This window comes from Hypanus sabinus, chromosome 1 (genome assembly GCF_030144855.1).
Source record: "Hypanus sabinus isolate sHypSab1 chromosome 1, sHypSab1.hap1, whole genome shotgun sequence".
NCBI lineage: Eukaryota > Metazoa > Chordata > Chondrichthyes > Myliobatiformes > Dasyatidae > Hypanus > Hypanus sabinus.
The window spans coordinates 149033980-149048899 of record NC_082706.1 but is presented as its reverse complement, the minus strand read 5'-3'; the positions used below and the strand labels follow the sequence as shown (position 1 = coordinate 149048899).

Sequence of the window (14920 nt, the reverse complement as noted above, 5' to 3'; positions counted from 1 at the left end):
TGCCCGTTTACTGCACCTGGATGGTTTGGGAGACAGACCTCCATCGCTTTAATGAATGAGGTGTTGTCTCTGGCCGACGGGCACACCGGCCTCATGTTTGAGCAGGCATTCCTGGAGCAGCTGCCCGAGGACATACGCCTGCTGCTGTCCGACGCAGATTTCAGTGACCCCCGGAAGGTGGCAGCCCGGGCGGACTTGCTGTGGAACGCCAAAAAGGTGAGCGGGGCGTCCATCGCACGGATCTCCCAGCCACGCTCCCAGCAGCAAACCAGCCCAGGCCCGGCCACAGAGCCCGCCAACCCCCGACCCAATGAACACTGGTGCTTCTACCACCAGCGGTGGGGCGCAGAAGCCCGCCGTTGTCGCCCGCCCTGCAAGTTCCCGGGAAACGCCAGGGCCAGCCGCCGCTGATGGCTACGGCGGCTGGCCATCGGGATAGCTTCCTGTATGTGTGGGATAGAAGGTCGGGACGCCGGTTTTTGGTCGATACTGGGGCTGAGATCAGCGTTTTACCTCCGACGAGTTACGACACCCGCAGCAGGGCACCGGGTCCCCCCCTGAGGGCCGTGAATGGCAGCACCGTAAGGACCTATGGCACCTGTCAGGTGCAGCTACAGTTCGGCTCCAGCCGGTTCACGTGGGACTTAACACTGGCCGCCGTAGCCCAACCGCTTCTGGGTGCGGATTTTTTGCGGGCTCACAGCCTGCTGGTCGACCTGCCCAGGAAGAGACTGGTACACGCCGAGACCTTTCAGACGTTCTCCCTGGGTGCAGCCCAGTTGCCGGCCCCTCACCTCGGCTCCATCACGCTGTCCGACAACGACTTCACCATGGTCCTGGCGGAGTTCCCATCGGTTCTGGCACCGCAGTTCACAGCGGCCATGCCCAGGCACGGCGTACAGCACCACATCCCGACCCAGGGACCACCCCTCCATGCCCGTGCTCGGCGGCTTCCCCCGGACAAGCTCCGACTGGCGAAGGAGGAGTTCCAGAGGATGGAGGAATTGGGGATCATCCGGCGGTCTGACAGCCCATGGGCTTCCCCCCTGCACATGGTGCCCAAAGCAACGGGGGGCTGGAGACCGTGCGGCGACTACCGCAGGCTGAACGAGGCTACCACACCGGACCGCTACCCTGTGCCGCACATTCAGGACTTTGCGGCAAACCTGCACGGCGCACGGATCTTCTCCAAGGTAGATCTCGTCTGGGGATACCATCAAATCCCGATGCATCCTGACGACGTCCCCAAAACGGCTCTCATCACCCCATTCGGCCTTTTCGAGTTCCTCCGCATGCCGTTCGGCCTGAAGAATGCCGCACAGACGTTCCAGCGGTTAATGGACGCGGTGGGCCGGGACCTGGACTTCGCGTTCATCTATTTGGATGACATCCTCATAGCCAGCGGCAGTCGTCAGGAGCATCTGTCCCACCTCCATCAACTCTGCGCCCGACTGCGTGAGTACGGTCTTACAATCAACCCTGCCAAATGCCAGTTCGGACTCGATACCATTGACTTCCTGGGCCACAGAATTACTAAAGACGGGGCAACCCCTCTGCCCGCTAAGGTAGATGCGGTCCGCCACTTCCCCCGACCCACCACGATCAAAGGCCTTCAGGAATTCGTAGGTATGGTCAATTTCTACCGCCGTTTCCTCCCTTCAGCTGCCCGGATCATGCGCCCCCTGTTCGCCCTGATGTCGGGTCCGGGCAAGGACATTACCTGGGACGAGGAGTCCGCCGCCGCTTTCGTTCAAACAAAGGAAGCTTTGGCGAATGCCGCATTGCTAGTACATCCCAGAATGGACGCCCCTACCGCCCTCACAGTGGACGCATCCAACACGGCAGTCGGTGGGGTGCTGGAGCAACTCATCGCAGGTCGCTGGCAACCCCTGGCGTTTTTCAGCAAACACCTGCGGCCACCCGAGCTCAAGTACAGTGCTTTCGACCGGGAACTGTTGGCGCTCTACCTGGCAATCCGGCATTTCAGGTACTTCCTAGAAGGTCGGCCCTTCACCGCGTTCACGGACCACAAACCGCTTACCTTTGCGTTTACGAAGGCATCCGACCCCTGGTCATCCCGCCAGCAACGCCACCTGTCCTACATCTCTGAATACACGACGGATGTCCGGCACGTCTCGGGTAAGGACAATGTCGTGGCGGATGCGCTCTCTCGCCCTACCGTTCATGCCCTTTCCCAAGGGGTAGACTTTGAGGCACTGGCAGAGGCACAGCAGGCAGATGAGGAGATTCTGAGTTACAGAACCGCAGTCTCCGGTCTTCAGCTCCAGGACCTCCCCGTGGGCCCGGGTGAGAAGACCCTACTCTGTGACGTCGCCACCGGCCAGCCCCGTCCGGTCGTCCCGACAGCATGGCGACGCCGCGTTTCGACCACATTCATGTGGATATCGTGGGCCCCCTGCCAGTGTCGCGCGGAGCGCGTTACCTCCTGACTATCGTGGACCGGTTCACAAGATGGCCAGAGGCGGTCCTGCTCACCGACACCACCTCCGAATCTTGCGCCCGAGCCCTGATCGCCACCTGGATATCTCGCTTTGGTGTACCAGCCCACATTACCTCCGACAGAGGCGCCCAGTTCACCTCCAGCCTGTGGTCAGCTATGGCCAGCCTTTTGGGGACTCAGCTGCACCACACAACTGCCTACCACCCACAGTCGAACGGGCTAGTGGAGCGTTTCCACCGTCACCTGAAGTCGGCCCTCATGGCCCGCCTGCGAGGAGCCAACTGGGCGGACGAGCTTCCCTGGGTCCTACTCGGCATCCGCACTGCGCCCAAGGACGACCTGCACGCCTCGTCGGCCGAGTTGGTATACGGCGCGCCCCTGGTCGTCCCCGGGGAGTTCCTACCAGCCCCAAGGGGGCAAGAGGAAGAACCTGCAGCAGTCCTGGGCAGACTTCGCAAGAAGCTCGGTAACCTGGCCCCCATACCCACTTCACAGCATGGGCGGTACCCGACCTGCGTACCCAAAGACCTACAGAACTGTAAGTTTGTGTTTGTACGAAGGGGCGGGCAGCGGCCATACGAGGGGCCGTTTATGGTGCTCCGGAACAACGGGTCCACGTTCGTGCTGGACATTGGGGGGAAGGAGGAGGTTTTCACGGTGGACCGCCTCAAGCCGGCTCATGTGGACCTGGCGCAACCGGCCGAGTTTCCGGCGCCTCGGCGCAGAGGCCGACCTCCCAAGCAGGTTCTGGCCTAGACTGTGGACACTGGGGGGTGTATCGCCGGTTCTGGGGGGGGGGTTATGTGGCGACTCATTTCCTAGCGTATCCGAACCGACTCACAATTAGATAGCCTACGGGGGTTTGCGAGCACAGAGCTTTGGAGCCTCTTCGCCATGGGGGGCCGGTTGACAGAGGCTTAAAAGTGAGGCTGAAGTTTTCGAATAAAGTTTTTTCCTTCGACTGCAGTTACCGACTCCGTGTCGTAATTTTAGCGCTGCGTGTAGCACACCGCTACAGTCTCATCATATTTCTGTGTCATGCAAAAACTTACAGTAAGTATAACTGAACAGTGGTCATTATTTCAAAGTAGGGAATATGCACCGGGATTAACAGCCCTATCTCTCTGTGAAAGTGCACTATGAGCGAGCAAATAAGTGTGGTGGGGGCCTAAATATTTGTACTCAAGTCTCAGGTTTGAGACTTGAACTGACACACTAATAATCAGAAACAAAAAATTGGCCATTTGTGATGATACTCCTAAGACCCATATACACAAATATTACATCTCTTCAGATAATGTGTATACTTGCAAAATCTCAAAGGTTGAATGTTGTGCTCCATACCAAAAATTGTTTATCAATAGTAGATTTATATTGTTCTTCTTGTTATGTTATATAACATTTATTTATTATCATTGTTCCACAGTATTTCTGTGCAGAAGCTATCAAATGAATCCCGTTTTATAATTTATGAATTCTGGGAAAGCACCAGTCTCTGGAAAATGTAAGTAATTTAAATCCAGAGATGCATGGATTGATAATAAGTTAGGTGGGATAGCAAAATGTGCATGAATAGCAGACCCAAACAGACTTGCTGTAAAGTCTTTGATCAGCATTGGATGTTATGATAAAGGATTTTTAAACAGGTAATCATGGGGATGACTGAGATGTTTTACCCAGGAATTCCCTTGGAATTGTTTCCACTCAGCCAGCAAAACTTTCATTTAGCTGCCATGTAACTCTTGCTTACATTGGTAAACTTTATCCCAGCACCCATAAAACTGTCATCATGTTAATTTTATACTTGATTCTTGGATGAGACACAAATCAGGCTTCACCATCAAAACCTACTTCTATCACCATTATACATCTCAAGTCTAGACCTGTCTCAGTTTACCTCCTGTTCTTCCGTGCATTTAATAATAAAAAGCACTGGTAAGCGATAAGAACCATTATTTATTCTGCCTTCAATAAGAGCATGGCTGCAGCTCCACATCAGCTTCAGTTTCCAGCTTCATTGCCATATCCCTTAATTAATCCCAGTGCCCTAAAACCCATTGAATTTAGCCATAAGCGTGTTAACTCATCCACAAGCCTCTGGGAGAGAGCATTCCAAAGATACAAATTCTCTGAATGAACATATTTCACCTCACCCAAGTCGGAATTGCAAAACAACTTTCATGACAAATATCAGGGATAATAATCTGATTCTGATTCCTGAATAAATGACTCCTTATCCCAAGCATGTGACCCTTTGTTGTAAATTCTCCAACCAACAGAGATAGACTCTGTCAAACATTTTAAACATTTTATTCTGTTCAAGGAGATTATCAAATTATTCTAGTTAATTTGAAAGAATAATAATCAATCTTGCCCATTGCCTCTCATCCTAGAAAACAATCATGCATTTTTGATCAACTCTGTCTAAAATGTATATCTTCCAATACAAGACCAAAACTATATGGCTCTCTAGATATGATGGCACCATGTAGTTCTATATTTACAACAAAGCTACCAAATCATTTGCCTGAGTACTTGCTGTACTTTCATAATTAACTTGTGAATGTGTACAGAAGCCCTCAAATCTCTTCAAATGCCAGTATTAGTATTTTACTGGTCCTAAATTAGAGTGTTATTTCTTGATATATACAGATGGGAGCCATGCTGTTACTTTGATGGTAGCCAGTACCAGAAAGCAACAGCTCTAAGGCTACAGTGAGATGAATCGGGATCAGAAATCAAAGAGGAGATTTCAGCATTTTAATTTATTTTCATTGTAGGCTAGGCTGTTGCAGCATCCTTGTCCTAATGCATGGATGAAATTAAAATATTTATCAATGGAATATATTCAGTTCTATCGAAATATTAGAATGTGTCCTTCTGAGACAGATTAAAATATGGATTTTTTTACCAGTGAATCTTTATCAACACATTGTTATAAAACAGAGAAGGAACTATCCTGTCTTCTAATATTCTAATTATTTGCTGTCCTAGCCGATAAAGTGTAATTTATATGCACTTTGTGGGTGAAGATGATTAATGATATGCCAATTACTTTAGGCACATCCAGACCAACTACAGCAAGACCTTCCAGAGGAGTAATGTGGATTTCTTGGATACTCCGGAGCTAATAACAACAATGCTTGTACCTGGTATGATGCAAAAAATACATTACTTATACAACTGTGTGAAAACCTATGTTCTATCATTTCCTCACATTTGCAGAACACTGCTGATTATCTTAGTGTACATGTGCTTCTGGAGCAAAGCGTAATAGGGGAATAAATCAAAAACTTGTGCATTGATTACATGTGAAAGAACTGATTATGTAAAACTCTGGCCACTAAAGGAATGCTAGTACAGCAATGAAAAGAGCAAGTACAATGAAGAGATAACTGACCTGGTCCAATTTGTCAATGTTGGTGCATATCCCTCTTAAATACATGTTCAGTGTCTGTCTAAATGTCTTTCAAACAGAGTCATAGAAAACCACAGACACAAGCCCTTTGGCCCAACTATTCCATGCTAGACCATTTAGTCTGCCTAGTCCCATCAAGATCATAACCCTCCATACCCCTCCCATCTATGTACCTATCCAAACTTCTCTTAAATGTTGAAATTGAAATCACATCCACCACTTCCCCAAGCAGCTTGTTCTACACACCAGCCTCCAAGTGAAGAAACTTCCCCTCATGTTCCCCTTAAACATTTCACCTTTCACCCTTAACCCATGACCTCTAGTTGAGGTCTCACCCAACACAGTGAGGGATAAAAAGCCAGATCCTTTCTGATACCATCAAAACTAGCCTTCCTCCGATTTAGAATCTCAACTCAAAGACCAGAGCTATCCTTTTCCATAATTACCTTAAAGTTAATGGCATTATGATCATTAGATGCAAAGTGTTCTGCACAAACTTCTGTCACCTGTCCTGTCTCATTCCCAAATAGGAGATCAAGTGTTGCACATTCTTTTTTTGGGACTTCTATGTACTGTTTAAGGAAACTTTCCTGAATACATTGGACCAACTCTATGCCGTCGAGTCCTATTACAGTATGGGAGTCCTAGTCAATATGTAGAAAACTAAAATTACCTACTATCACAACTCTTGCAACAGTAGGAGATCTCTCTACAAATTTGTTCCTCTTAATCCCGCAGACTTTTGGGTGGCCCGTAATATCACTCCATGATTGTTGTCATACCTTTCTTATTCCTCAGTTCCACCCATAAAGCCTCACTGGATGAGTTCTCCAGTCTGTCCTGACTGAGCACTGCTGTGACATTTTCCCTGATTAGTAACGCCACCCCTCCTCCTTTAATCCCTCCCGTTCTATCATGTATAAAACAACAGAAACCCGGAATATTGAGCTGCCAGACCTGCCCCTTCTACAACCAAGTCTCACTTATGGCTACAATATCATAATTCCATGTGTTGACCCATGTCCCAAGCTCATCTGCCTTTCCTACGATACTTCTTGCATTGAAATATACACAGTCTCACTATGCTCAAACTTTTGTCTGAGGTTTTAACATCTGTCACAGCCACTCCACTATCTGTTCTGGCACTCTGGTTCCCCTCATCCTGCAAGCTAGTTTAACCATACACCCCCACCCCTTGTAGTACTAGCAAACCTTCCCAATAGAATATTACTCCCCCTCTAGTTTAGGTGCAAACCATCTCTTCTGTACAAGTCTCACCTTTCCTGGAAGAAAGCCCAATAATCCAAAAATATGAAGACCTCCCCTCTACACCAACTCCTTAGCCACGTGTTAAACTGTCTGATCTTCCTATTTCTGGCACTATTAGCGCATGGCATGGACAATAATTCTGAGATCAGAACTCTGTCCTTTAACCTAACACCTAACTCCCTGAACTCACTTTGCAGAACCTCGTCCCTCTTCCTACCTATGTCATTGGTACCTATATGGACCATAACCTCTGGCTGCTCACCCTCCCATTTAAGAATGCTGAGGACTCGATCCGAGATGACTCATACCCTAGCGCCTGGGAGGCAACACACCATCCAGGAATTGTATCCGCTTTTACAGCTTCTACTGGCACCTTGTTCCACATACCCACTGTCCTGTGTGGAAAAGTCACCCCTCGGGTTCTTCCCTTCTCACCATAATCATGTGCCCACCAGTTTTAAACTACCTACACTGGGGGAAAACAACTGACCATACTCCTTATCTATACTTTTCATGATTTTATACATCTCTGTAAAGTCCACACTCATCCTCCAACACTTCAAGGAAAAATGTTCTTGCACATCCAGCATCTCCTCATAACTCAAGCCCTCCAGTCCCAGTAACATCTTTATCAATCTTATTCACCTTTTCAGCTTATTGACATCCTTCCTATAGCACTACAGCACTACAAATGGGCCATGTCAATGTACTTGTCTGTCCAAATCCTATTCTCAGTTCCCCGACCAATGAAGCCAAGCATGGTCATCACCATTCTCACCACCTTTTCAGGGAGATGGATACAAAGATCCCTGCTTTCCTGTTCTACAACATTCTCCAGGGCTCTGTTTTCTGTTTCAATCTGCCCAAGTTTAATTTAGCAAAGTGCAACACATCACAACTGCCATTCTTTGGCTCACTTGCCCTGTTGATGTAGATGCCATTGTAAATAACCCTCATTATTATGCTACTATACTATCAATTTTGGTATCATCCAGTAACTTATTAACCATGCCAACTAAATAGTTAGCAAGTATCACTGGAACAGCACCATACCACTGGTCACAAACCTCCAATGTAGGGGAAAAAACAGCTCCTCACTACCACCTTTCCACCAAGCCTATTTTGTAGGTTAATCTTCTGGGTTAAACTATCCAGTAAGGTAATCTTACAGATTTGCCTATCCTGTGAAACCCTGTCTAAGTTCTTGTTGAAGTCTACATAGACAATGTCCACTGCCCTACCTTTGTCAACCCTCTTCAAATAGAGAACATCAGAGTCCAGTTCAGTTGGAATACTTCAGTGATGGAGTGAAGTTGTTCCCTTTGGTTCAAAAGTCTGAAGAGTAATAACTGTTTCTGAACCTGGTGGTGTGGAACCTGAGGCTGCCGTACCTTCTTCCTGATGGTAACAGTGAGAAGAAAACAGACCTGGTTGGTGTAGGCCAGGGGTCAGCAACCTTTACCACTGAAAGAGCCACTTGGACCCGTTTCCCACAGAAAAGAAAACACTGGGAGCCGCAAAACCCGTTTGACATTTAAAATGAAATAACACTGCATACAACGTTTTGTTTTGCCTTTATGCTATGTATAAACAAACTATAATGTGTTGCATTTATGAAATTGATGAACTCCTGCAGAGAAAACGAAATTACATTTCTGCATGCAACAAAAACATTTTGAACTCCCGAAAAAAAGACGTTGGGTTGAAGGTTACTTTTAAGTAAAATACTCAACGTCTATTTGAGTCCTTCTTGTATTTATGAAAAACGCCAAACTTAAATTTGCCGCCAGCAGCAAACCAAAAATAACGTCAGCCAGCTGTCAACCTGAAAAATAAAAGGACTATTTCACTGAACAATGAAAACATATGAATATACGTAAAATAATAGGCAATTAAAATATTTATCATACTTGTTCAGGTTGACTCACACCTGACAATGCAGTCGTATTCAGTAGGGATGGATCGATGCTTAGGGGAGTGACCGGGAAGGATAATGTGTTTTTTTCCTCTCTGAACTCACAGAAGCGTTTCCCAAACGATGTTTGCATTGCGATGATTGCAGAATGTAAATACCCCGAATTTATCATGTCGTGACCTTGTTTGAACTCTCTCAAATTGGGGAAGTGAGACAAAGTGCCTTTCTGTAAATCTCTGGCAAGCAATCTCAACTTGCGCTCGAATGCCAAAACATCCTCCAACATGTGCAGGGCTGTACGTCCTTACCCCTGAAGAGCTGTGTTCAGCGTGTTCAGGTGCGCTGTCATGTCTACCATGAAGTGTAGCTTTTCCAGCCACTCTGGCTGTTCCAGCTCAGGAAAGGTGAGCCCTTTGCTGCCCAGGAAAGTTTTCACTTCTTCCAGACACGCGACAAAGCGTTTCAGCACCTCCCCTCTGGACAGCCAGCGATAAAAACTGCTACACGCAGTCAGTAAACTGCAGTCAAAGATAGCTTTATTCGAACTAAACAGCCTTGCTTTTAAGCCTCCCTCAACCCGCCCCCCATGGGCGCGGATGCTCCAAAAGACACGTACTCACAAACCCCCGTAGGCTATCTCCCTTAGCCTGAACGCTGGCTAACTGTGAGCCGGTTCGGATGTGTCAGGAAATGGGTCGCCACAACGTCTTATTTAGATTGTACAAGATCACCATAATCTTCAAATTTAGATTTACATTTCAAAAACTAACAAACTAACATAAAATACATTTTAATTAAATACTGACCATGTAGCGGTGTGCTACACGCAGCGCTAAAATTACGACACGGAGTCGGTAACTGCAGTCGAAGGAAAAAACTTTATTCGAAATCTTCAGCCTCACTTTTAAGCCTCCCTCAACCTGCCCCCCATGGCGCAGGGGCTCCAAAGCTCTGTGCTCGCAAACCCCCGTAGGCTATCTAATTGTGAGTCGGTTCGGATGTGCCAGGAAAAGGGTCGCCACAACCAATTATTTCCCAAAGCAACAGGGAGCCGCAGCACAGACGTAAAAGAGCCACATGTGACTCCGGAGCCGCGGGTTGCCGACCCCCGGTGTAGGCCCTTGATGATGGATGCTGCTTTCCTGCAACACGGTCCGTGTGGAAGGGCTTTATCCATGATGGACTGGGCCACATCCACCACTTCTTGTAGGATTTTCCGTTACCTGGCGTTAGTGTTTCCATTCGAGGCCATGATGCAACTGGTCAATATATTCACGACCACACATAATCTCATGTTCTCTATTTATTGCTGATTTATTATTATTATTATCATTATTTTGTTTCTTTTTGTATTTGCATAGTTTTTTGCACATTGGTTGTTGTCCACCTGTTGGGTATGATCTATCATTAAATTTTTTTGTATTTACAATGATTGCTCATAAGATAATGAATCTCAGGGTTGTGTATGGTGACATATAAGTATTTTGATCATAAATTTACTTTGAACTTTGAATTTTGAATTGATGTAATGTTAAAAGAGAAAAGAGATAACATTGCCCTTCCTACTCTAATGTAAAATGGTGATAATGTAACACATTTCAGAAGCAAAATGGTTTCGTTAGGAGTCCTTCATCAAATCTTTGGCTCATGAATTATACTGTATGGTTTACTCATCGGAATCCATGTAATGCCACTCCATAAATTCTATCTTTATTTCTTTTACAGCTTCATGGTGGATTCTAAATAACAACTGAAACTGGCTTCTGCTGTTGGAGAAAGTTTATGTTGTATGACAGACAGAAGATGGACATACTTTATTCATGTATTCATGTTTTCATGTAAACCATTTATAAAACAACTCAATGTACTACAGTGTTAAGATTAGTAAAATCCAAACATATGAAAAATGTTACAAATCACTTACATAATAAATAATGAATAACTGCAAATAATATGCCATAGTTGATGAACGGTCAACTTTCAAGCAAGTGTGTAATTCGTAGACAGCTCAAATGTATTAGTGCTATATACCCTGTAAAACAGTGACTTATTTTCTGTAGTGCACTATTTCAATTATCTAAGGCATTGTGTTAACAAAATCCATGATAAAACGTTTAAAGAAATTTAAAAATGGGAAATATGTTCCTTGTCATTCAGTCTTGAGGGTAGATCTGTACTTGATTCCCTTTTACATTACACAATTTCTCTGAGTTTGATGAAGCTTCGCAGCAAAGATTTAGTAATGTTAATGTAATTTCACCTTTCTTAACTTTGGTTGTTCTTTGACATCAGCTCCAGTTTATCTTCAGGATCCATTCAACAGTGTCATTAAGCAAGCTGAGTAGCCAATGACATTGAAGATTCCCTACAGAGAGCAATTTGTATTTGGTTTGTACATTTTATAGACTATGAAAATGGAGCATACATAAGATTAAGGCAAAAGTGAAATGTCATGAAAAATTAAACTAATATATAGATATTGAATTATGAAACAGTCCTCTGATGGAATGACTTTTTAAACACTTAATGGGACTGGAGAGATTGTTAAGCAATAATTATAGAATAGCATACTATTATATACTCAATTTAAAATGTGTAATTCAGGATTGTTTTAGTTGAGAATAATTCATAAATAACTTTGCTCTTAGCAGTTTACTAATTTCTGAAGACTATGGAGAAGGATCTAAAATATAATCCCTGAAGAATAGTGAATCACTAAGAATGTTCATTCCCAACATTACTGCCATATTAACCATTACATATATAAGTGCTGATAATGTCAGCGTTATTTGCATTGCAAACTCCTGGCTAAGGTCCTTTCTAAGTACAAAAGCTCAGCGGTGTATTATTGTAAATACTGAATAGATATAACTTAGGCTGACATGGTGCATCTTTATTCCAAGCCATATAAGCTAAAATTGTTAACCTACTTGTCCTGATATTATATAATGTAATTTCTGTAAAAACTTTTCTAGCAACTCTGAAGAAATGGATTAAAAGGGGGAAAAAATCCCTTTTTAATCAGTGAGAATATGAATGGAAGTTGTTTGAGTTATTTAATTTTGCTGAGCGTGATGGTCATTTTACTGTTATCCCAATTTAAAATGACTTCTGCTGTGAATTCTGTGGAATGAATGATAAATCATACTGTTGCCATTTTAACTTTGTCAAGCAAAAATTACTGTAGTTGCTGATTAATGCCTATTCATTGCAAACACATTAAATCTTGTGTTCTAAATTGTTCCCAGTTTTTTCTTGTACCTGACAACCTTGTTAGTTAACTTATATATTTCAAGAGTTTGGTGATGGAGAAACAAAGCTGGTGAGCATTGCTACCACAAATGAATAAATCACACCTCTTCTAAGAAAAAATGTATGCCATAATGAACTTGCCAAATTTGAATCCTTGAGAAAAATGGTCTAGTGCTTTCCCGGCACATATGATGAATAAATTCTTCTCAGGCTTCCAGCCAAGTACAAATATCGATTATAACTGACACTTCAATGACAAACCCTGCCAGATTGCAGAGTCCTTCATCAAAACATAGATTGCAATCGATATCTGGACCCGGCTAGAAGTCCAGGTAGAGTTTATTCGTTCGAATCATTGAGACTTCATAAAAGTATTTTGTGGTATTTATAAGGTTCCTAGCAAGAATATAGTGCTATAATTCCCAGGTAGAGTGAATTAGTAATGATAAGCAATAAATATTGTTGAAGAGTACTATTATACCTTTCCTAACAAGTAATTGCATTGCAACATCCAACTACTGTAAACTAATGAAAATTTATAGAGCAAGCAGTTTATTACTAAATTGTTCACTAAGAATGAAGAATTTCCTGCCTTTGATTCTAAACTTAGTCTTTTCAACCCCATTTTCACTAATTGGTGCCCTGTTAGTACTAATGACTAATGACTGAATCACACACCTGCTTCTTCATAATTTAATTATGAAACACTAGGAATCAATTACCTTGGATCTTCCTTGCTTCACCTGTAGGCACTGAATGTTTTTAGTGATCAAAACTGGAAATAACACATACAGCTTTTAATAAAACATTTTTCTAATTTGGTTCACTTTGTTTTATTATGACTTCACATCTCTGAACATCGGGAACAAACTCTACTTCTACAGGATGTTCCAATTTCCTGCCATACTTTGATGGAAGATCTGACATAAACTATCATTTTTAGTTACAAACATTATATTAAAAGAACTATATAAGAAGATAAATGTGCATTTTACTTTAAATTCCATTCTTAACTGGCTCAATGCCTCATTTTCTTTTGGTTCAGTACCTGGGCTCATGTGAAAATATTTTATTAGATTCAGGACATTGGTCTTTAGCTGTGTCTTCAGATTTAGCTGTCCTTTATCTTTTCAAGTAGTTTGTTTAAATTAAGCTAGCTTTTATAACAGTCTAAAATATAACACCTGGGAAATTCAGTTCCACACCTTCAGTCATCTTAATAAATAATTGTTCCTTCCTATCAAATAGCCCACTGCTTAATCACCCATAAGTTTAGGCTTGTATTTCTGGTGAGTGTTATTAGACCTCATTTATCAGTGGCCAGTTAGCTGAGAACAATGTGGTTTACCACAGAAACAAAATGAAGGGTTAACCTACTTGCCAGCATTACCATGAGAAAATACCATGATGGAATGGCAGAGCAAACTCTATGAGCTGAATGGTCGAATTGTGCTCCTCTCTTATGGTCTCAGCTCGTGCAAACCTCTCATGGGACAGGAGCTGATAGAATCATGTAGTTTGATTCACCACATTCACACTTGAATGTACCCAGCACAAGTCTCAGACCTACGTAGGTGGATCCTCTTTAATTAAGATAACAGCAGGCCTCACAATTACTGTTATTCTATGTTTGTCGAAGTAGCTTGGAGATGATATGGACCAGACAGACAAGATGGACACACACATACACTGCACATGTCATAGTATTAAGACTAATGATTCCAATTAAAATTGTAGATTGTGCATCTCACATGAAACCTCCTTTCCTCAATTCCATTTCCACCTTTCGTTATAGTGACTTACAAAAGGTGGCACTGTGCAACACGTTGTCTAGGCAAGTATTTCTACAGGAATATCTAATAATTGGGGTGTAGTTCTAGAAATGGTTATGTATTTCAGAGTCCTGGACTACTCTCTTGAGACAATTCAGAGATTATGACAGTGTTTTCAGAAACTAAATGTGGTTGATTTATTAGATCTTAAATTTAAAATAAACATTTATAAATAACATTGATCATGAAATTATGGTATCATCACTGAATATCTAACCGGCTTACAATATGGAAAGTATCTCAAGGTTCAAGATTGTTTATTGTTAATCTGCAGTGCACAAGTATCAAAGAGTATGAAATGATTGCTACTCTGGGTCTGATACAATGTGAAAACACTTTAAGCATAAGATTAGCTTATGTATTGTACATAGATTGATTGTACATACCATACCTATAGTGATACTAGATACGAGAATATCTGTAATAAGGTGACTGCGGAAAATGATAAAAGTAGTAGTGGTGTAGGAGTGTGGTGGAGTGGGTTAATGGGTGGAGGTGTTGATCAGCCTGACGGCTTGAGAGTGACTGTTTTTGAGTCTGGTGATCCTGGTGTAAATGCTGTGTAGACTCTTCCCTGATGGGAGTGGGAGAAACATTCAATGACCAGGGTGGATGGGATCCTTCATGACATTGCTTGCATTTTTCCAATGCCTTTCTCTACACTCTTTCTGTGTATATTCATGGTTTTCCACTAGCACAACCCATCCACTTCAGGGTTCTTCGTGTTGTGCGTTATGAGATGTTCTTCTGCATATCATTGGTGTAACATGTAG

The 14920-nt window shown here is 43.5% G+C and overlaps 1 protein-coding gene across 5 annotated transcripts in view; it reads left to right on the top strand.

Moving 5' to 3' along the window:
• Positions 1 to 12301, top strand: part of necab1 (N-terminal EF-hand calcium binding protein 1) — a 135884-nt gene extending 123583 nt beyond the window's left edge. For all 5 annotated transcript variants that reach the window (XM_059978876.1, XM_059978884.1, XM_059978859.1 and 2 more), the window contains 3 exons: positions 3888 to 3965; positions 5522 to 5613; positions 10789 to 12301. In XM_059978876.1, coding sequence (XP_059834859.1) covers positions 3888 to 3965; positions 5522 to 5613; positions 10789 to 10817 — 199 coding nt within the window. In that variant the 3' untranslated portion in view covers positions 10818 to 12301. The remainder of the gene's footprint in view (positions 1 to 3887; positions 3966 to 5521; positions 5614 to 10788) is intronic.
• Positions 12302 to 14920: the final 2619 nt, after the last annotated feature.